The sequence below is a fragment of the Benincasa hispida genome, chromosome 6 (assembly GCF_027475165.1).
Source record: "Benincasa hispida cultivar pf3 chromosome 6, pf3_genome.v1.1, whole genome shotgun sequence".
In the NCBI taxonomy this organism is placed as follows: domain Eukaryota; kingdom Viridiplantae; phylum Streptophyta; class Magnoliopsida; order Cucurbitales; family Cucurbitaceae; genus Benincasa; species Benincasa hispida.
Window position 1 is genome coordinate 56,847,991 of NC_143483.1, and position 24,208 is coordinate 56,872,198.

Below are 24,208 nucleotides of genomic sequence, written 5' to 3' on the forward strand. Positions count from 1 at the left end.
AACAAGAGTTGTTAAAAAACTCAACATCTCAACAAGAGTTGTTGAAGTTGGATCATCTAGTAGCTCAAATACACCTCAATTGGTGAGGGAAACTCGACACAGTGGGAGGGTTGCGAACCCACCTATCCGTTATATGAGTTTAATGGAAATCCTAGCCATGGTAGCTGACGGAGATGTTGAGGATCCATTATCTTACAAGAAGGAAATGGAGGATATTGACAAAGATGAGTGGATCAAAGCTATGGATCTCGAAATAGAGTCAATGTACTTCAATTCAGTTTGGGATCTTATAGATCTACCCGATGGGTTAACCTATAGGTTGCAAATGGATCTACAAAAGGAAACGGGATACTGATGAGAATGTGCAAACCTTCAAGACTAGACTAGTGGCAAAGGGTTATACCCAAATTGAGAGAGTCGACTATGAGGAGACTTTTTCACTTGTTGTCATGCTTAAGTCTATCAAGATCCTCTTGTCCATTACCTCATATTATGACTATGATATTTGGCAAATGGACGTCAACACTGCCTTTCTGAATGGTAATCTTAAGGAAACTATTTATATGGAGCGGCCCAAGGGGTTCATAACCCAAGGTCAAGAGCAAAAGGTTTGAAAGCTTAATCGGTCCATTTATGGACTGAAGCAAGCTTCTCGAGCTTGGAGTATAAGATTTGATACTGCGATTAAATCTGATGGCTTTAATTAGAATGTTAATAAACCTTGTGTATACAAGAGGATCATCAACAGTTTAGTATCTTTCATAGTGTTATATGTAAACGATATCCTACTCATTGGGAATGATGTAGGTCTACTGACTGAAGTTAAGAACTAACTAGCGACCAAATTCCAAATGAAAGATTTTGGAGAGGCTCAATTTGTTCTGGGAATTCAGATCATTAGAAATTGAAAGAACAAAATGCTAGCTCTGTCTCAAGTATCGTACATTGACAAAATGCTTGTTAAGTATTTGATGCAGAACTCCAAGAGAGGTTTGCAACCTTTCGGACATGGAGTAATCTCGTCTAAGGAACAATGTCCTAAGACACCTTAAGAGGTTGAGAAAATGAGATAGATCCCTTAGGCATCGGCTATTGGCAGCCTGATGTATGTGATACTACATACTAGATCTGACATCTGCTATGTGGTTGGGATAGTCAGTAGTGTTGGGGTTGATGCCCTAAATCTCATAGGGTCCTATAGTTTGTAAACGTCTGTATGAACAAATGTTTTTGTGATTTATAATATGAGATATTTTATTCACTTCAGTCTATGAAATATGAGATATTTTAGTTGCATTAACCACAAACCAATAAACTAAGATCCATGGTCATCGTTGTAACTTAAGCATATATATAGAGGCATACAAGTGGATCGTGCTTTAAGTGATAACCTAAATGGTCTGTAGTATATGAATAAAAGAAGGATACCTTATCCTGTGACACTACAAGTGTAGCCCACTTTGTAGGTGTTACAAATGTTGTAAAGTGCTACAAATGATATGATCCTGATCATTCGTGTATTAGACATGCGAGCGGGATACTCTATATAAAAGAGTTTGTATAAGACCGAACCACGAAATTTTTAAGTATCGTTATATAACACCGTTCATAATTGAGACTTTCATTTCACTAGGATGACCATAGGTAAAATGATGTTAATCTTGAGTGAGTTGTGAACTCCTATCTATGAGGGCGGTCTTTGATTTGCATGGGTATGAGTAGCCAAATCGTCAACTCAAATTACCACTTTGGGGATTCCTCTAATTGGGGAGTTGGGAACTCAGCTACACAAGACGGAATTCACTTCTTCCCCGAAGCATGGGTAAGTAGATAAATTGCTCCCTTAATGGCTGATGAGGCTTAAATAATGTGACGCTACATCTTCTCTTGGCTCGACAAGGATCTAGTCATAGTGGGACTATGATGTATTGTTCATTAGAGGGATCAGTAGTACTTAAGAAGTTAGATGTAACTACAAGGGCAAAATGGAAAATTGGCCTAGTTGTACTTACGAGCGATTTGTGAAGAGTCATCGTACTGTTGATTAGTTATATCCAATGGACACAGAAATATATATGTAGTGCGAAGAGTGCAGTTGTCGGTCTTTAGTGGAATGCTCGACAGTTAACGGATGGTGGATATTTTCATTAAAGAGTTTAGTCAGTTATTCACGTACCATTGGAACTTCAAACTACAGGTCGATAAGGTCCCCTTGGTAGCTCAATGGATTCAAGTTGAGAACTAGTTTTTGGGTTAGTTTGAAATGTTCAAATTAACAAGAGGAAATTTGATTATATATGATATAATCAAATTAGTTCAATTATATATGATATGATTGATTAGATGTATTTGATACATTATTTGATTGGAGAAATTAATATAAATATGATTTATATTAAATGCCATAAAAAAAGAAAAAGAACTATGGTTCATATGTTGCATACGATGCAATATTAAAACTATAGGTTATAAATATAATATGATAAGTTAATTATTATATTTATTTATAATATATTAATTATGAGATAATTAGTTTTCTTTTTCTCCGATAACAAACCTTAGTGGGTGGTTTTAGACGGTTTATGGCAATTGTAGATAAAGAAGAAAAATAGTTTTTCATTTTCATTCCACGCTACATGCATCAAGTAATCAGATTGCTTGTTGAGAGACTAAACGATCGCGTCGAGTTTTCTATATGATAGAACTCGTTTCTACACGATCGAGTATCAAGTCTATACAATAGACTTCTTCCTTCTATCGCATACTCGATCGTCTACTTCCTCCATTCCTCTATCCAAATTCATAGAGAGCCCACAACTCCTAGATTCTCACACCAAGAATACCAAGGTAATCGAGTGGTAGTGTCTAGTTCTTTTCAAGGGTCGAGGATCGAGTTGTACTTGCTGGTGATCGAGGATCTTTCAAAGGCTCACTGCATTCGTGATATTAGACGCATTGGTGACTAATCGAGGGAAATACGTGAAGAAAGGGTTCTTCAAAGGTATTAAACTTGATCCTTCGTATTTTGATTAAGAAGCATGCTGTAATTTAGTGTTTGATGCATAATTGTTCCTGTTTGATTGTAAATGTTTATGTTCTTTTACAATGGAGTTTGGAATGATCTACTTCCGCTCACTGGTTCTCTAGTTTTAGAGTTTTTTCAAGTAGATGTCAGTTTAATCCAGAATATGATCAATCGACCGCGTTAAGAATATCCTCAAGTATCTACGGAGAATGGGGGACTCATGCTCATGTATGGTTCTAAAGATCTGATCCTTACAGGATACACGAACTCTGATTGTCAGACTGATAAGGATTCTAGAAAATCCACGTCAGGATCAGTGTTCACTCTTAATGGAGGAGCAGTAGTCTGGAGGAGCACCAAACAAGGGTGCATTACTAACTCCACTATCGAGGCTGAGTACGTAGTAGCTTGTGAAGTTGCTAAGGAAATTTTTTGGCTCAGGAAGTTTCTGACTGATCTGAAAGTTGTTCTAAATATGTCAAAGCCCATCACACTTTATTGTGATAATAGTGATGTTGTGGCTAATCCCAAGAGTCTTGGAGACACAAGCGTGGGAAGCATATAGAGCGAAAGTATCATCTCATCCAGGACATTGTGCATCGAGAAGATGTGATCGTCACGCAGATAGCTTCAGAGCATAACGTTGTTGATCCATTTACAAAGGCCCTCACGACTAAAATGTTTGAGGGTCACCTATAGAGTATGAGTCTTTGAAACAGGCCATGTTTAGACTAGGGCAAGTGGAAGATTTGTACTGGGCGTGTTATGCCCTAATTTATTATTTGTGTACTTTGTTTTTAGTATGACTTTTACATTGTACGCCCCACTAGCTTTAGGTCAAGTGGGAGATTGTTGGGGTTGATGCCATAAATCTCTTAGGGTTCTATAGTTTGTAATTGTAATGTAAAAACATTTTATTTATGTAATAAAATATGTGATGTTTTATTTCAAAATTAGTTGAATTAGCCACAAACCAATAAACTAACAACCAAGGTTATCTTTGTAGCTTAAACATGTATATAGAGACATACAGGTGGATCATGTTTAAGTGATAACCTAAATGGTCTGTAGTAGATGGATAAGGCTGGGTACCTTATCCTAGTGACACTACGAGCATGACCCACTTTGTAGATGTTACAATTGTTGTAAAGTGCTACAAATGATCTAATCCTGATCATTCATGTAGAGACGTATGAGCGAGAATATTTTATAGAAGGAGTTTGTATATGAACATACCATGAAATGTTTAGTCTCATTATATAACGCCGTTCATAATAGAGACTTTCATTTCACCAAGATGACTATAGGTAACATGACCTGAATCTTGAGTGAGTTGTGAACTTCTGCCTATGAAAGCGGTTCTTTGATTTGTATGGGTGAGAGTGGCCAGATCGTTGACTCAACAAGGCTACCATTTTGGGGATTCGTCTGATTGGGGAGTTGGGAACACAACTACACAAGAAGAAATCCATTCCTTCCCCAATGCCAGGGCAAGTAGATAAATTGTTCATTTAAGGGTTGATTTTGGGGCTTGAACAATGTGACGCTACACCCTCTCCTGGCCCAAGAGGGGTTAAGTCATAGTTGGACTATGATTTATTATTTATCAGAAGGATCAGTGGCACTTAAGGAGTTAGATGTAACTATAGGGGCAAAATGGTAATTTTGGCATAAATGTATTTACGAGAAATTTGTGAAGGATCATCGTACTGTTGATTGATTATATTCAATGGACACAAAAATATATCTGTAGTGCGAAGAGTGCAACTATCGGTGTTTAATGAAGTATCCGACAGTTAACGGATGGTGAATAATTTAATTTTAGAGTTTAATTAATTATTTACGTACTGTTGGAGCTTCAAGCTACAGGTCCATGAGGTCCCCTCAGTAGCTCAATGGGATTTAATGAGAATCAGTTTCTGGATTAATTTGAATTATTCAAATTAATTGAAGAAATTAATTATATATGATATAATAAATTAATTTTAATTATATATGATATAATTACTATAATGTATTTTATACATTATAATATTAAGTATTTATGAGAGAAAATAAATGTTTGAATATGATTTAAATATTAATTATAATTGAATATAATATAAGTGTGATTTATAATAAAAGTCATTAATGAGAGAAATTAAACTATAGGTTATATTATATTGGATACAATATTAAACTATAAGTTATATATTATATTCGATATAACATAATATATATAATATGATAAAGTTTGTTATTAAAATTAAAATTTATTTTATTATTTTATTTTAATTTTAATAATTAAAATTTTAGAGAGGAAGTCGTAACTCCTTCCCTATTTTTCTCTCAAAATGTTCAGGAGTGGATCATGCTCCTTATGTCTTCTTCTTCTTATAACAAAATACCCAGAATAGTTATGTGATTAAAAGATCCCATAGAAGTTTTTTTTTTTATAGAATAGGTGATATTATTATACAACAACAAGGGGATCCCACAGCCCGGGATCAAGCATCAAAGCAACAAAGCACAGGCAAAAACAGGACAACAAAACCAACACATAAATGCAACTTGCAAACCACCAGGGAGAAAGCCAGAGAAAAGAACCTAAAACCCCACAAACTAGGGACAACAGCAAAACAAAGAACAACGGAAAGTTCAAAAAGAAAAAACATCAATAAACACACTAGATAAGACCAAGAAGGTCAACCCGTCAGGAAGATGCACGAGCACGAATCGTAGAGACCATAAGGTGAACCAGAGCAGACACCGACCTCAGTCGACCTCCATGCAACTATCGATTACGCTCCTGCCAGATGTAGTATATGGAAGTACACCAAAAAACACGGAACAACTTACTATGCACCCCCTTATCCAACTCCACTCGGCACAACCAACTCAACTCTACATCCCAACCCGCTACCTGATGCGACGAACCCAACTGACGCAACACACAAGACCACACCTCTCTTCCAAACCCACACTAAAAAAATAAATGATCTCGCGACTCTACACCTCCCTACACAGAAGACACCCCCCTGACAACACACCCCAACTCCTCAACCAATCCCGTGTACCCAACCTGTCCCTCACAGCTAACCACACACAGAAGGAGTGACGCGGAATACCACCCCCTGCCCACAAAATACCAGCCCAATACACCCTAGGACGAAGAAGACGCAAACTTTCCCACGCATTAGCGATAGAAAATCGACCACTAGTATCCGGCACCCAAACCCAATAATCCTCCCCCCCCCCACCCTAGGCCCCACTGCCTAAATAAGACCCCAGATCTCAAGCAGCTCCCAAGACATTGTAGGCCACCTCCAGCCTCCCTCACCATCCATGAACTCCGACAATCGCGCCTCCAAACTACTCCCTGCATCATAAACTACTGTAGACCCATATGAATCCAAAATCATGCCCCCCGACAGCCAAGGATCCCACTAAACAAAACAAGACCGTCCATCGCCAATCATCAAACGAACTAGATGCTTGAATCTATCTCTACCTTGCAAGATAGCCCTCAAGCACCAAGACCTCCCAACTTCACTCCGAACAGCCCACAACGACTGCCCTCACAAAACATACGCCTCCACCCACGCCACCCATAATGACCCCGATTTAATTAAGAGAAGCCAGAGCAGCTTCATAATAGCAGCCTGGTTCTAAGAGGCCACACGCTTCACACCCAACCCCCTCCCAACGGTAAGCACACCTCATCCCATGCCACCTGTGCACCATCCCGACTCACGCACTACCCTTCCATAAATAACTACGTAACAGACGATCAACCTCACGAGTCACACACGCAGGCAACACAAAGATGCTACACCAAAACACCTGAAAGAACTGTAAAATAGACCTAACAAGCTGCAATCTCCTAGCAAAGAAGAGGGACTGCGATGTCCAGCTTCTAATACGAGCTGTAATACTCTGTATCAAAGGCGCACAATCCACAGCCTTCAACCAACCCGCTAATAAAGGTAAACCCAGATACCTAACAGGCAGCAAACTAAGAGAGAAACCCATAGATGCAGCTAGTTCCTTCGCCTCCCTAGACTCCACACCCGCAACAAACATGGAACTCTTTCTAACATTTGCAACTAACCCAGACAACCCTGCAAAATCTGCTAGGACCTGCCTCACAAACTCCAAAGAATCTCTCTCAACTGCACAAAAAATCATCAAATTGTCTGCAAAAACCAAATGATCCAGGCCCAGACACTCACACTGATCATGGAACCTAAACCACACAGGAGGTTTATTCAACAACCTAGACAAGACCTCCATCACCATCACAAACAAAAAAGGAGACAACGGATCCCTCTACCTCAACCCCTTCCTACCAGGAAAAAACCCTTCAAGGGAACCATTAATCATCACAGAGAACTTAGGCAAAGTAACATAAGGCCTCACCCAACTAACACACTGAAGGGACGTACCTATGGTCAACAACACACCAAATAGAAAATCTCATTTTACCGAATCGTACGCCTTCTAAAGGTCTACCTTCAACACACAACGTGACTTCCCTCTACCCTCCTTATAGCTCCCCACAAGCTCTTGACACAATAAAATATTATCGAAAATCGACCTACTCGGAACAAACACAGACTGATTACCACTGATTAAAGCAGGCAACTACAACCACAATCTCTCCGCTAAGATCCTTGAGATACACTTATACACAACATTGTAAAAGGAAATAGGACGAAACTCCTCCATACGTTCAACTCCCCACCTCTTTGAAATAAGAGTAATAGTAGTAGAATCAACTCCACTAGGCAGGTAACATGTCTAAAAAAAATTCAGCACAGCATCACAGAAATCATCCACAACCACACTTCAATCTGCTCTGTAAAAATTCACCGAAAACCCATCAGGCCCAAGAGCCTTCCCAGACTTCATCTAGAATAAAGACTTCTAAATCTCCTCCCGACTCACTGGTCAACCAAGCGCCTCCATCACCTCCTCGGACCAGCTGAATTGCACAATATCCCCAATTAGGGCAGTAAGATCCCTATACCCCACAGGTTGAGCCCTTAAACAACCCCGAAAGAATTTTACTACCACCCCTACCATCCTGTCATGCACCGTCTGACAAGTCCCCCCCAGAATCCACGACCGTAAATAAACCACTGCAACTGCGATGAGAACGAACACAACAATGAAAAAAAACTGTGTTCAAAACACCTAACTCCAGCCACCTCACCCTGGCCTTCTGCTGGAGCGACGCCTCCTCCAATCTCGCCACTAACCAAAACACCTCAGTGGACCGAGCCACCTCTGCATACACCGACTCTAAAGCAGGATCCCTTTCTACCTTAACCTGAACTACCTCCATAACTTGCCTAGCCGACCGCACCTCATCAGCTAACACAGAGATACGTCTACCAAACGAAGCTCGAAAAACCCGCTTCACTGCCTTCAAATTTCGCATAAAGCTAACCATTGGAGACACATCTTCTGACCTTCTCCACATTAAAACCCTCTGCCTCCGCCTAATGAGAAAAATAACGAAACGTAGGAGGCGGCCTATTCTCCCTCTCCCCTATAGAAACCAGAAGAGGGCTATGATCAAAAATCCCTCACTAACCAACCCCAGAGAAGAAATTTTCCTTCCTCCTTCCTTTCAATCTTTCCTCTTCCCTCTCAATCTAAAATCACCAGAGTCCAAACCTCCTATATTCTCACCAGAGAATACCAGGTCATTCTTGTGGTGGTGCCCAATTGGCCTTACAATTTGTACTATTTTTTTTTACAGAGAATTGAAGAACGTCTTCAAAGGTAAGGGTTTCTGAAACCTAGATTAATTTTTCTGCATTTTTATATTTTACATGTATTTTTTTGAAATTAAATGCATAATTGTGAATGTTTCTCTGTGAAATTGAATTATGTAAAAATAAGGTTTGGGATGATCCATTGCTTTTGCTCAAGGACCCTTCATTGGAATCCTTCAGGTAGGGTGAACATCCCACACGCGAGTGTCGTCGTCACTATCCGTCTGGTCAGATATGATGTGATAAGGTGAGGTGCGCATGTGTGTGTGATTATTTTTTGAAAAAATATTATTAATGATTATTTTTATTTTTATTTTATTATTATTTTTTCAACACTCCACGTGTCGCAATGAAGTCTTCAGCGCGCACGTTCAGTGGCTCCACGTAATTTGCGGCTCTGCACGTTCTATGGCCGAGCGTTGTTTGCGCCTTTTACTATTGGTTTTCTACACCTATAAAAGGCGCAAGTCTTCAGCCTCTCAAACCATCTCATTCATTTAGAATACTCTCTACTCGTCTTTCTCAACCCTCTTTTTCTAGTTTTATATTCTTTTGATCATTTTTTTCGAGCAGATCAGTCTGAATGATGTGAGTTTTTTGATCGGTGATGGTGCATTTCCGATCAAGAACTTTTTTGGGACTGTTTTTTCCTGGGGACGACGTGACAATACTGTTGACCTACTTACACACCTAGGCAAAGCCACAGAACGTCTTAAAGAGAGTGAGATCCATGATTCAACCCCTAACGAGTTTTTGTTTGCAGATTCTACATTTCTGATGACCGTCGGTTCTTGACTTTTCGCTGCTATCGAGCTTCACCGTCAGAGGGTGGTCGGTTCCAACAACACCGCTTGTCATCCGTCAAAAGAGGGAGTTGGACGGGGGTGATAATGAGAGATGTGAATAGTAAGGTTTTGGCAGCTCGAGTGTGTACTAGTAGGGTTCTCTTTATGCTGAAGTCGGTGAAATAATAGCTATGCTCATGGGTCTTCAATTTGGTGTGGAGCTCAGGCATGGTAATTTTGTGTGGAATCATATGCGGAAGGAGTGGTGAAAAAATCTCCACTCTTTAACCTTCTCTCTCTCCCTTTATGGGGTTATCTATACTGAGGTTTTTCATTTATCAAAGTACTATAATGTGGCGTGGTTAAATTATACTCCAAGATGTTGTAATAGGGTGGCCCATTGTTTGGCCAAGTTTGCTTTATCCTATCGCAAGTCTTTTTGTTGGATTGGCCATTATCCAAGTTGGCCTTCCCGTGTGTTGGGGCCGATATAGAAGTTTTGAATTAATGCTATGACGTTCTTGTTCTCTAAAAAGAAAAAAGAAAAAAAATTCTTAAGTTGATATAAACAACTCAGCTTCAATTTTATGTTGGTGTAAACAGCTCAATTTTAACCGTACACACTATTGAAGTTTGCACATTTATCAAGTAACTCTATCTTCCCATCATTTTTACTTTTGAAATTTATCTAGAAATTTCATCTTCCCCTCTATCAATATTTTTCACATTTATCGAGCACATTTTCTTCTTTCTCTACTATCACGTTCATCGAAAAACTTTATCTTACAATTCTACACCTCAAACATAAATTTACTAGCTCTAACATAGTAACTTTAGGCTTATTAACTCCACCCAGTAGGCCTAACATTCCCAAATATGTCATATATCCTTGACCTATCTAATATTTTTTAAAATTCATGAAGATAATAGACAAAAGATTGAATAATTAAGGAGTGTATTAAACATAAATTCAATGTTATACCTATTAGCTCAATTGATTTTTTAAGAAAAGAAATTAATATGTTAGAGACTTATTAGACCCAAAATAAAAAAAATTGAACGTTATATATTTATAAAATTGAATGCCATATTAACCACATAATTAAAAGTTGAAAGAGTAAACGCTCAACATATATATTATTACCAGTTCAAAAGTTAGATTTAATCTTGCCCTTGTTTGTCATACTAAATTTTTAAAAATGTTTCTTCCCTACGAAATTGTAAATTCCTTTTGTTTTGTTTTTTTTTTTTTAAATGAAAATTTAAATTCTTATAATTGAAGAATGGAAGGTTATAAATTATACTTTTATACTCGACGTTAACATTTTTTTCATCAATATCAAACAAATAAATCGATTGGTTTATATTTTGCATGTTTTTGAAAATGGATTAAGTTCAATGTAATTTTTTAAAATAATGACAAAAATATTGTATATAGAAAAATAATTACAAAACTAAGGTGGAAAGGAAAGTATTGACAAAAATATGATAGTAAAATCGTGTACCAGTACACAATTATTATTGTCGCCTCAAGACCAAACTCGTGGACAGGGTCCATGATTTTCATTTTTTAAAATTTTTTTCACAATTTTCCATATTAATAATTTTTCATATAAAAAAATTTGAGACCAAACTGAGGTCCACGATTTCCATATTTTTATTTTTTTAATTGTTTTCACAATTTTCCATATTGATTAGTTACCATATAAAAAAATTTGAGAAAATTTTGAATTAATTACATGTCGTCATTATATTAATTTCTGCATTAAATGAAATTTTAGCGAAAGGATATATATATATATATATATATATCTTTTTTTAATGAAAAATATTGAGGTGGAATTTTGGAATATACAAAATATTCAATTTTTGTTGATAAATTAAAATTTACTTTATCTAACGAATTTGTTAATGTAACATTATATTCAGGTTCTCACTTAAAAAAAGAAAGAAAAAAACTACTTCATGTTAATGAAAAAAACTACTTAAAACTAATTTATTTTTTGAAAAAGAAAATATTTATGGTTTTAAAATCCATAAATATTAAAACTAACTATATTTTTATCAATAAATATTAAAATAATATTATTTTTAAAAAAATCTTAAAATTAAATTCGAGTCAAATGTAATATTTGTTTTTAATTCATAATTCATGAATTTTCTAAAACAATGCACAAATAGATATTGACAAAAAAAAAAAAAAAAAAATCTCATAAATAGATTTTAAATTTAATTGGCATATATAATGTCATCAGTAATATAATATGGAAATCAATATTTTCAAATTTTATAACAAAAAAATTCCTAATCTTTAATGGTCAAACATTAATATCCCTTGGATTTATTTCTTTTTATTCTTTTAAATGGTCAAACATTAATATCCATTCCAAAATGATCAAACCTCATTCATGATTTAATCTTAAATCTTTACTTGACATGTGGTTAGAAAATCGTGGACCCCATCCACGATTTAACCTTAAATCATGGACTAGGTACATGATAGCCGACACTCATGGACCCGTCCACGATTTTACAATCCTATTTTTGTCATTTTAATCCAACCCTATTTTTGTCAATAAATTTTATAATATCACTAATTTTCTTTATAAAAAAACTCTTGAAAATGCATAAAAGGCTTTTTCTATTTCCTTTTCCCCCAAATTTGTAGTGTCAAAGTTAAAATTTAAGAGTGTCCTTAACAAACACCATTTCTTACAATCAAAATCAAATTTTACAAATAGATGCTCATGTTAATTATATGCATATTATTAAATTTCCGTCTAACATGTCTATATTTTCATCAATATTTCTTCGTTTTTATGAGTTCGATATCATCATTAAAAAGTGAATGACATTTGCAACACATCATTGAAAATTTCACGAAACAAAAAATAAACAAAATGTCACTAATACAAACAAACAATAGACATGTTAACTTATTTAAAAGTCATTAAATATTTATTTACTAATTTAAATTTATTCTTTAAATTTTTTGTTTTTTATAAATTTTGTAGAAATATCCATCAACATCAAAATTTCCGTAAAATTAAAACCTCAATGTTTCCATCAGCATTTTACATACTGATATGATGTTAGAAGTTGAAAGATTTTTTCTGCCCTATTCAATGCAAGTAACCTTAAACACAAAGTAACTTTTACTGTTACTATCCTTCACAAATAGTCTTTTTATTATCAAGCTCAAACAGCATGGAAGAGGCTTCAAGAACTGATTAATTTCACGTTTTCTTCTCTCTGTAACTGCAATTCCAAACAAAAGTAGAGAAACAAATAAGATTTAGATCTTCATCACCCTTTCAGAAAACCTAACATCTAACTCGAGGTTCCTCTAATTTTTTTCTCCACCAACCACCATCGTATCACCCTGCAAAATTTTCAATCTCTTTGACATGAAAAAGAGTATCCACAACAATGTTACTGATTTTTCATTGCAGGGTGTCTTTGCCATTCCCCTGACGATTTTTGGGTTGGTTTACACAATAATGTTCACGAAAGAATTTCCAGAAGAGGCCATCTTTAATGTCATGAGATATGGAGCTGTGGGAGGAAGCAACACAGATAGTTCTCAAGTAAAATCTTAGACCTCTGGATTTGTAGTTTTGTATGGGATTTGTTAATAACAGTCCCTTCAACTGAAAGAGCTGGGAGGGTGAAGGGTGAAGTGATTAGTTCTTACACCAGTATTGTGGTGTAAAACTACCATTAAATTCTGCCTGCCCTGATTCCCTTCACCCTTCTAATAAAATCGTTAGCCAAGGAAAAATGTGTCCTAAGATCCTAATAATATTCCTAATATTTCCCTAACCAACCTGAAATATAACACATGTTTTGACAGGCAATTTTAAAAGCATGGAAGGCAGCATGTAATTCTAAAACTGAAAGTTCTACAGTGGTAATTACGAAGAGGCAAACAATTATGGTAAAACCAATTCTTTTGAGTGGTCCTTGCAGAGCAAAGAGCATCACTTTCATGGTAAAGAAAAAGCAGGGGTTTTCCCTTTAAAATCTTTTCTATAATACTACCTGTCTTCAGGTAGATGCAAATTGTCACAGATAAATGGAGTGATTCTGGCACCAAGATCGCCAGATGAATGGGCCGGAATCAACAAGAGTCGGTGGCTAGCTTTTGAAGGGATAAGCAAACTCAGTATCACTGGCTCTGGCATCGGCAAGATCAATGGACGAGGTACAGACTGGTGGAACCAATCATGCAGGGATCACCCAAACTTGGTAAGAGTGAATCAGATCAGACATTTTCAAATGCAAATTAAACCAGTATCTGATGTTTCTTCTACTTTTGTCAGGAGGGTTGCACTTCAATAGCACCTACTGTAAGAATCCTGCACAAAGAAATTTTATAATACTAGAAAGATGATTTCTTCATACAAACCTCAATCAAATATATGAACTTACCTGAGAGAATCTTGAACCATTACTGCAGGCAATGAAGATCATTTCTTGCAACGACACCAACCTGAGCAACATTCACTTTATTAACAGTCCACAAGCACATATACTATTAATGGGGTGCATAAGAACCGAGATTAAGAACTTGGTAATCACAGCTCCTGAAAGAAGTCCAAACACTGATGGGATTCACATTCATTCCTCACACAATGTTATTATAAGGAACACGACCATAGGAACAGGTAATCCTATGGGAATCATTTTCTTAAACATCAATTTTACTAAGAATAACAAGTACCATCACTTTTAGTTGAGACGATTAATATACAATTGTGAAAGAACAGGTGATGATTGTGTATCTATAGGAGATTACACCTCCCATGTGAATATCTCACATATTAAATGTGGACCTGGTCATGGAATAAGGTAGGCTCCCTATTCAGATAAACTCTATAAAATCACCTTTAGAGCAAAAAAAACATGGAGAAATTATAACCCAATATCTCATTTCATATGTTGTCGAATAATAGCATTGGAAGCTTGGGTAGAAGTGGCAATTTGTACAAGTGGAGGATATTAGCGTGAGTAATATCTACTTCAAAGGGACTACCAATGGAGCTCGGATAAAGACTTGGCAGGTTAATGGAAATTCTAAATAATTTATACCTCAATAAAAATAAACTGTAAAGCTTCTACTGACACTTCCAAAAGGTTGGTAGGGGTAAAATTCAAAGGGTCACATTTGAGAATCTCCATTTTGAATCAGTCAATAACCCCTTAATTATAGACCAAAACTTTGGTAAGGTAGAAGGACTTTGCAAGGAAAAGGTAAGAGAAACTGAACTTCTTTGCCATAGTCATTTTAATTTTTCAGCATATAGTGCTGAGAAAATTTGACATTTTGACAGCAAACAGGTGTTCATATAGCCAACGTATCCATAAAAAACCTTTTTGGAACATCACTGAGCAATGTGGCTATCAATCTCAATTGCAGTAGGTCTGTTGCCTGCACTGGTATATTGTTGAAGTCGATTCAGCTTCAATCTGTAAACAGTGGACATAAGGTGACCTCAAGTTGCACCAATGCCCATGGATTTGCCTTTGGAGTGGTTCAACCTGAACCCTGTCTTCAGATCTAAATCTGATGAAGTCGTACAAAGATCCTATCCCTCCATATTAAGCAAGCAGTAGATGAAACTTGACTGCGGTCTCTTCGCCACGATATTGGGAGCAATGTGGTGTTGTCATTTACTATATGTTATTTAAACCCTCCGATGAAAATAATAAAATCAAAATATGTATAATTTGTGGGATCCAAGAGAATGAAACATAATTGTTCTGATGGAAAATAATCATTTGCACTAAAGTCATTTGTATGATTATGCCTATAAACTTAAATATTGACAAAAAGAGTAAGCTTATACAGGAAGGAACAGAATAATTTCATATTTTAGAACGAATCAGATCATTAACATGAACATTAACCAGTGCTTGGTACAGGATGGTAGCATATCATACAGCCCCTCATAGAGCTAACTTTTGAATGGCCAGCTCCTTCAGTGAAGTCACTAATCTGCGAAACACCTTCAGATTATGTCCTACTTTATTCTGGAACACAACCAACAAAGAGAAGGAAAAGAAAACATTATATTCCATTTCAGACATGCAAAGGGGTTAGAACTGAAAACAATTATAAAGCTATAGGACGAATTTCAACCACCACAAACTGTCGCTAAGTATTAAATAAATTGGAAGGATGGTCGACTTGCAATTATATCTTCTTGGTAACTATGGATATGTCACAACTAACTTATGTGCATTTTTAACAATCATATGTTAAAAGTATTGATACAAGATCAAATTTTCCATAATAATCCATCAATTTAAGCTTTTTGGCTTAATGGTTTAACAAGGTATATGAGTAGGAGGTCCTATTGTTCCAACTTCGTAATGACATAATGTCATTTCCTCTCCAATTAAAAATTGATTTCCACTTACTGTATCTTCTCCAAATTTTCAAGCACACAAGTGTGGGAGAATGTTAAAAGGTATTGATAAAAGACTAAATTTACCATAACCCATCAATATTTTCCTTCACTAAATTTCGTGTTAGATCCTAGTAATGTTATTTCCTCTCTAATTTAATTAATTAATATTGAGTTCTACTTGGTGGGCATTCTACAAACTGTCAATCCCACAAGTGAAGGGAAATGTTGAAATATTGATATAATTAAATCCACCATAACCCATGAGCATAAGCTTTTGGGTTCATTGGTGATTTAACATAGTAATAATCTAACCCTATAGAGTGTGGTGTCAATAAATTGTTTTAAGATATTTAAGATTTTAAGTAGATGGCCACCATAAATCTGAATAGAATACCTCAAAAAAATCTTGATTCACAGTTGTCTTTAATTACTAGTCCAATTTGATGAAAACAACCATATAATTGTCAATTTGACCAAAGGTGCATGCATGTTATGAATTCAGATATTTTTTAAATGATATCATTTACATAATTTATGAACATTGGATCAGGTTGAGCATCTGAACTCTAAATATTCTGAGTTTAAGAGATAAGTTAAACTGAGGGGCAATTAACCCAAAGGAAGATAAGAATAACCACGCATTAAGAAATTCTCTCCAAGCCCGTGAGTTCAAGTCTCTTGGTGAAAAACTATTCAGACTAGCGGAAGTGTAATATAATGCATGGACCCAAGCCCCATACCTCTGACTATTGGAAAAAAAAATTGATCACTACCACTTGAATATTAAACCTTCACATTTAGACCGAAGGATATACAATTTATAGTGTCCAGTAACAATATGGGTGGTTTGTGTTGTTTAAGCACGGCAACTAATTGCAATTAGCAAAGGAGTCAGTCATAAATAGAAGCATACCTCACTTAGCAGCTCAAGCCTTTCTAAGATAGGAATCAATTTGCCACATAATGAAGTTATTTCCTGCGCTGAGTCAGACTCAGCATGATATGAAATTGCTTTAATATTCGCATTCCCATCAGGAATAATGGTACTGCAAAGCCAAAAGAAAGAAAAGAAAAAGTTACTGACAATGTGACAAGATCTGCTTCTTGTTTACTCTAGTATGCATAATTCCAACTGAAAATGATACAATCATGTCTTGATAATAGGTATCTTTTTTAAAATAATACATCACATGTAAGTAGTGGCCTCCTAGAGGAAGTAGAAATGCCATAAACCGGCTATGTTAATATTTTATAACATGTCAGCAATAGTAAGTGCAATATCACATTATCCTGGAAGATAAATATATCTTATAACTCACCTATCTTGGAAATGGATAAGCATGATATTTAAGACATATTCAGCAAGAGGAAGTAATAATGTAATCATCTGATTTTTATTTCCAACAACCTTGCACATTTCAATCATGGCTACATATCTCCTGCAAAACAAGATGAAGCCTTTAGGAATGATACAACAGCAAGCCTTTTTTCTTTAACAAGAGACAAATCTTTTTATTGAAATGATGAAAGAGACTAATACTCAAAAACACAAACTCCAAGAGGAGTGAAACAAAAAGAGGAAAGCTGACTACAATTTGACTCTCATATAACATGAATGGATAACAGAGTCATGTGCCCACTAAAACACTTATGTAGGACACCTTTCAAACAGGAACAATACTTAGCCATCAAAGGACAAAGGAGAAATCCCTTGTCTCGTCACAATAGAAAAAATGAAACACTTTAAAACACTGACTAAGAAAAATGATCTGAAGAAAGGCACCTTCTCTGGATGTTATCGGATAATGAAGCAAAATATTTGCCAATACACAGTACAATAATTTCCTCTACATCCTGTCTCGGCAGCTCATTTATGTCTTGAATCTGCAAAATTTCAAACCATGATAAAGATGCTTGACCCATATATAACTAGGAAGGGGAAAATACAATGTAGCAAGATGTTTGCTCTTGCATGGAAGCACCTTATTTAATAGCAATGATCTTTCTTCAGCTGCTCTTTCGAGAGTAGAAGTCATAGAATTAAGGAGTGTCCCGAGCAAATCCAAAGAAGGCCGCTGAGACCTAACAGGAGAGTTGTGGCCAGAGGAAGCACTAGAGATCTGAACGAATAACATCAGAAAGTCAAATTCCAAAGATTAAATCCCGGTGGTCATATTTAAATTTGTCAGTCATTTTTGCATGAGAACACTGAAAACGAAGTACCTGCAATCTTAGAGATTTCCTTGTAACTAGAAAATATAAATAAGAGATCAAACTGTAGTTCAGCTCAATGGAGTAAAGTTCTGAACTTCTCCTGTTCTGAAAAAAAAATAAATAAATAAAAAACTATTAAAAGGCTGGTTACTGAGGAACTTAGTTTAAAGAGATTTCACCTGTTAAGTTTAATTTTCCTGGAAAAAAAAGCACCAACCTTAAGCAATTTAACTCCTGGGCCAGAAGAAAGAGAATTCATTTCAAGAGAGAAAAGTGAATGCATCAATTGGAAGAGACTTTGAACAAAACCATATTCATCAGTCTCCTCATATGGCCAAACCTTCACCCAGAAAAGAAAAACAAACAAATGATACATCAAAATTCAATCTAATGAAAGAAGGGGAAAATGTAATTAAGATAAAATATCATGTTTCAAAAAAATAATAATAATGCGATAAAAATATCATAAAAATCAGGCTAAAACTTGATTTTCACGGTTATTTTTGGACATTATAAGGCATTATATTCCCCCAAGTAGTTAGACAACTTTGGCCAGTGAAAGTTTACTGATCTACAAATGTTGTTATGATCCTTTTTAAAAGACAACAAAGTACCATCAACCATCCACCTCATCAACCACCAAGTATTAGTATTAGGGATAAACACATTTGAACTGAAAACCAACTCGACCGACCAAAACCAACGTCAGTGGGTCAGAGTCGGTTTTGGTTTTGGTTTTTGGAGAAACTGAACATAGGTTAGTCAGTCCACCAAGGCTACAGAAAACCGATTGACCAATGGTAAAAAGTTCAAATTTAAAATTGATTTTTTTTTTTTAAAAAAAGATGTTTGGACCCTCTCTAGTTTTCATCTTCAATTTGAGACCTAAAGCCCCCATGTGGACGTGTCTCCATTTCTCCTCTCTCGCCTATGCAAGTTTCAACTTCCCTCTCCATATGACGCCTCTGCCTTCTCTCCTCTCCAAAAGCGTATTTCTATTTAAAAATAAAAAGAAAAAACCAACTGAACTTACCTGTCAGTCAGCAGAAGATTACCCAAAAATCATCGGTTTCTGTTTGGTTAGTTTTCCCATCAAAACTGACACCAACCGACAAACAAACATTCCTACTATGTATGAATCTGTCCACATATTCATGTATTAAACATATTTTTATTATTTGTTTATTTCAGTGGAATCTTATTTTATTGTACTACTGCTCCCGGTATGACTTCTATCTGATAAGTTGTAATTGCCTTGTATAAGCATTTTGATCCTTCAACTCCACTACTGAAATCCTTATATGGCTGTGATAAATCATGGGGACTACCATTTCTCCTTTGCAAGAGTGGTAGTGATTAACACTTAGTTGCTCCAGTGCAAAATCATAATCCAAAAGTCCGAACGTATGGCGAACTACGAATTCACACATAACAAAAAAGAATCATGGTCAAGGATGATCAGACAAACTCAAATTAATAGGTGAAACGGATGCAAAAATCAACTCATCGAACATAGAATATCCAGCAAACTAAAATGTGGCTTCAAATAGGAATCACTTCAACCAAAAACCCTTAGGAAATTTGCCAAGGATAATGGTTGTCGCCAGCATTAGGGTTAATAATGATTAGGACTTCAGAGTTAACGATCACCCAAGGATTTACCCTAGGGCATAGACTTCCTCCTGTCTCTCACCTTCTAAAATGCTTTCTTTTCAAAAGTTTATATAATTAACCAATTATTTGTTTTTTTAAAAAATTAAATTATAATAAGGTTTTTTTTTAATAAAAAACAATTTCATAAAATATCGAAAAAGATAAGAAATAATTTTTTAATATGTTCAATTATATAGCTATATTTCTTCTATATAAAAATTAGGTTTAAATTTTATTTTTGTCTCTATATTCTAATATTTGTTCCATTTTGAGTTTAAAAAAAAATAAATAAATAAAAATAAAACACAGACACACATTTTCGCTCCTTGAACTTGCATAAAAATAATAATTTCGTTCTTATACTTTTGAATGTGTAATAACTTCTTGAACTTTGGCATATAACATAGTAGTTCCTATACTTCCAAATAGTAACAATTTAATCCCAACTAAGAAAAATCTCAAAACTAATTGTCAATTTTATTATGTAACGACTTTGTGTGTATAGTTTAAAACAAATTTCACCCCTCACAATTTATCTATCTGCATAAAGTACATGTAAGAAATTTCATTCTTTGGAAACTAAAACATTTTAATGACGAATGAATAGGAGAGAAAAAAAGATAAACTATAAGAATTTAGAGGAGACTCAAAATTACACCAGTTGAAAGCATGAGAAAGCACGGATTCAAAAAAATCTGTTAAAAGTAAGAGATATCTTTGAAGTGTCGATAATTACGAGCATCCCAAAGAGTCCAAAAGAATCTCTGCACAATAGCCAACCAAAGCTTTCTTCTAGAACCACAAACAAATTTGAAAGTAGGTAAGAAATTTCATTTAATCTTAATAATATTTCATTTGATAGGACTTAGGGGTGGGCAGAGAAATCAGAAAAAACCGATCCGAACGACCGAAACCAGCAGTACTGACATCAGGCAGCTGGTTTAATAGTCAATTCGGTCAGCAGTCGGTTTTCTATTTTCAAAACCGACCAGCCGGTCGGGCGGTTCAAAAAATACCATTGCTCGACCGAACCCGACGGACCCCTAATACAATTAATAAAACATATATATTTATATATTTTATTATTAAGCAAATGTAAGATTTATAATTAAAATGTAATATATTATTTTAAATATTAAAGAATGGTAAGAAACCCTATTTTTGGCTTCTTCAGCACACTAGCCACACCTAACACCACCCATGTCACTTTATCATTTGTCGTTGCCCTAGGTTAAAGTGAAGGAAGTTCAACAGTCCATTTTGAAATTTCTTCATCTTCTTCAACACGCCTCATCACCGAATAGTGCCAAACTCTCATTCTCTGCCTCCGGTCTCCTCTCCCGCAACCTACGTCTCTCTCCTCTCCCTCTCCTCTCGTTCTCACATCCCAATTCCGTTCTTCGTTTCTTCTTGCCGCTCGAGCCTCGAAGTTAGGAGTGATCATCGTTTCTGACTTCTACTTGCCGCTCGATCGTCGAAACTCGGACACCCACACCCACTGAGTCGTTTAATTCACATTCGCCCAGTCCCTACCGGTCGTTTAGTTCACATTGTTCGCCATTGTCGTTCATTTTTTTTTGTAAAATCTTTTTTTACATCTATTCTATAACGTATATAGTTCTTTTTTGTGCTCAATAATGAATATTAGATGTATTTTAATCTTTGCGGATCAGTTTTTTCATCCATTGTTTATAGTTCTTTTTGTGCTGAAAATAGGGTTCCTTACGTTTTTTTAATATTTAAAATAATATATTATATTTTTTTCAGTTTTTTCTGTTATATTTTGTGGTCATGGTTCCAATTTTTGTTTGGATCGTGAACAAGTTTAAACTTTATATATTTTTTTTGATAGGTTTTTGCAGTTATACTTTGTGGTTATGGTGCCAAATGTTGTTTGGATAGTTGGAAAAAAATAATGTTATGAATTTTTTGTATTGTGGGATAAATATGGAAAAAGAAAAGGATACGACTAAGACGAAGAAGATAGATGATACCATCAATCTTGAAGAGGACGTTAGTGAGAAAACCATCAATCTTGAAGAGGACGTTAGTGAGAAACCAGCAAAAAAGTGCAAGAATGTGAAAACATCCATAGTTTGGGAACATTTTGAGAAGTTGAAAGGTGATCCTAATGACACTTACGCTAGTTGTGAATATTGTGGAACTACTTATGCATGTCATTCAAAGCGTAATGGTATTGGGACAATGAAAAATCACTTAAATAGTTGTAAGAAATACCCTTACCAAAGAAAGAGAGATTCATCTCAAAAAACTTTAGCTTTCAAACCTAAAGAAGATGTTGTTGGGGATGGGCCTTCACAAATTGTAAGTGAATCATTTAGTTTATAGAGTTGTCGTGAAGCATTGGCTGAAATGTTAATCGTAGATGAATTGCCTTTTAAGTTTGTAGAGAGCAAAGGTGTTTTAAGAAGTTTGTCCGTAAATTAACATGTTCCCAAGAGACTAAGTTTGTCATTCCATCTCGATATACCATGGCTAGGGATATTCTGAAGATGTATGCAAATGAAAAACTAAAATTAAAAGACACGTTTGTGAAGATGAAATATACAGTTTGCCTCAATACTGATTGTTGGACTTCAGCACAGAACATGAACTATATGATATTGACTGCACATTTTGTTGATTGTGATTGGAAGTTACACAAACGAATTCTTAGCTTCAATGTTATTGAGAATTGATGAAAAACAGAGTAGAGAAAGAAAAATAGCACACCAAGATTTTATGTGGAAAACCCTAATCAGGGAGAAAAAACTACGGGTAAAAGGATTCTTATTAGAAGACTGATACACAGAATACACAGTGGCTGCCAGTTTAAATAGAAAAAGGGAAACCCTAGGGTACACGTATAAAGACAAAAATGCCCCTAGAGTAAAAAACCCTAATTTCAACAAGAATCATAGAAGGGACACCATTGGTAGGACTATTGAAAAGAATTTGAAAGATTGGGGGATTGAAAAGGTCATGACATTAGCTGTTGATAATGCTAGTTAAAATGATACTGTTGTTGCCTTTTTTATTAGAAGATTCAATAAGGAGTTGATTGTGTAATGGTGAATACTTGCATGTTAGATGTTTTGCACACATATTAAATCTTATTGTATGTGATGCTTGTAAGGAACATAATGAAAGCATTGATAGAATTTGAAATGTTGCTAGATATGTGAGATCTTCCTCGGCATGTATAATGAAATTTAAGAAGTGTGCTGAAAATGAAAAGATATCTTATAATTGTGTCGTGTATCTTGACGTTTCCACTAGATGGAACTCTACTTATATGATGCTTGAGGCAGCTACAAAGTTTGCAAGAGCTTTTGATAGACTAGAGGATGATGATGCTGCTTATTGGAACGATTCACCACCCACTAAACATGAATGGTTGACTACTAGTGTTGATTAGATTTTTTAAAGTGATTTATACTGTGACATTGAAAATTTCGGGATCTTTGTATACAACTTCAAATTTGGCTTTCCATGAGTATGAAGAATTTAGAATTGCAATCGAGTGCTAATTGTGGAAACAAAATGCTTTCTAATATGGCTAATAATATGAAAGCTAAATTGATAAGTATTGGGGGAATGATGAGAGGAAGAACAATATACTATTGTGCATTGTTGTGGCGTTGGATCCTCGTTATAAGATGAGGTGCCTAACATATTGTTGGAATAACCTTTTTGGGCCAAAAATTACTAAGAATAAGATGAGAATGGTGGAGAATGTTTTAAGACGTCTTTCCGAAGAATACAACAACGGACATAGGAATGCTAGTGCTAGAGCAAGTGTAAGTGCGAGTTATAGTCAGAGTGTGTGTGAACCCACTAATGATCCTCATGTTCGTAGTCGTTTAGACACCATTATGGATGTGGAAGATAAAGAAGTGCAAATGCAAGTGGATTCAGATTATTATTATATAGATGAGTTTCGAACTGCTGAGACTACAACTTTTGATCAAGAGTCATAGCTTGATGTGTACTTGTTGGAAAACATTGTTTCACTTGGTGATAGTTTTGACATACTTCGTTGGTAGAAGCAGAATGAGCATCGGTTTCCGGTTCTTAGTCGTATTAGTAGAGATGTTTTGGGCGATTCCATAGTCTACTATAGATATGAGTTAGCTTTTAGTACTGGAGGATGAGTGGCTAATCCAATTGGTTGTTCATTGGCTCCAAGAATGGTAGAGGACCTTATATGCACTCAGAATTGGTTAAATTCAGACCCAATCAATCTTGATCTTCAGAATCAATACCTTGAAGAATATTTAAAGTTTGAAGAAGGTATTAGTTTTATTTTTTTAGTTCTTTGTTTTTAATTCTAATATTTTAATTTTTCTTTTTAAA

At 35.5% G+C, this 24,208-nt stretch overlaps 1 protein-coding gene and 1 pseudogene across 1 annotated transcript in view; one reads left to right on the forward strand and one right to left on the reverse strand.

Moving 5' to 3' along the window:
• The first annotated feature begins 8,878 nt into the window (after positions 1 to 8,878).
• Positions 8,879 to 14,800, forward strand: LOC120079645 (putative polygalacturonase At1g80170; annotated as a pseudogene).
• Positions 14,801 to 15,317: 517 nt separating this feature from the next.
• The window catches only part of EMB3142 (nuclear pore complex protein (DUF3414)), a 73,812-nt gene continuing 64,921 nt past the window's right edge, over positions 15,318 to 24,208 (reverse strand). Inside the window, exons 39-45 of the mRNA XM_039033913.2 lie at positions 18,417 to 18,539; positions 18,209 to 18,304; positions 17,968 to 18,105; positions 17,769 to 17,869; positions 17,305 to 17,424; positions 16,899 to 17,031; positions 15,318 to 15,605 (exon numbers count right to left, since the gene is read on the reverse strand). Of these exons, the coding sequence (XP_038889841.2) occupies positions 15,522 to 15,605; positions 16,899 to 17,031; positions 17,305 to 17,424; positions 17,769 to 17,869; positions 17,968 to 18,105; positions 18,209 to 18,304; positions 18,417 to 18,539 (795 nt within the window). The 3' untranslated portion in view covers positions 15,318 to 15,521. The remainder of the gene's footprint in view (positions 15,606 to 16,898; positions 17,032 to 17,304; positions 17,425 to 17,768; positions 17,870 to 17,967; positions 18,106 to 18,208; positions 18,305 to 18,416; positions 18,540 to 24,208) is intronic.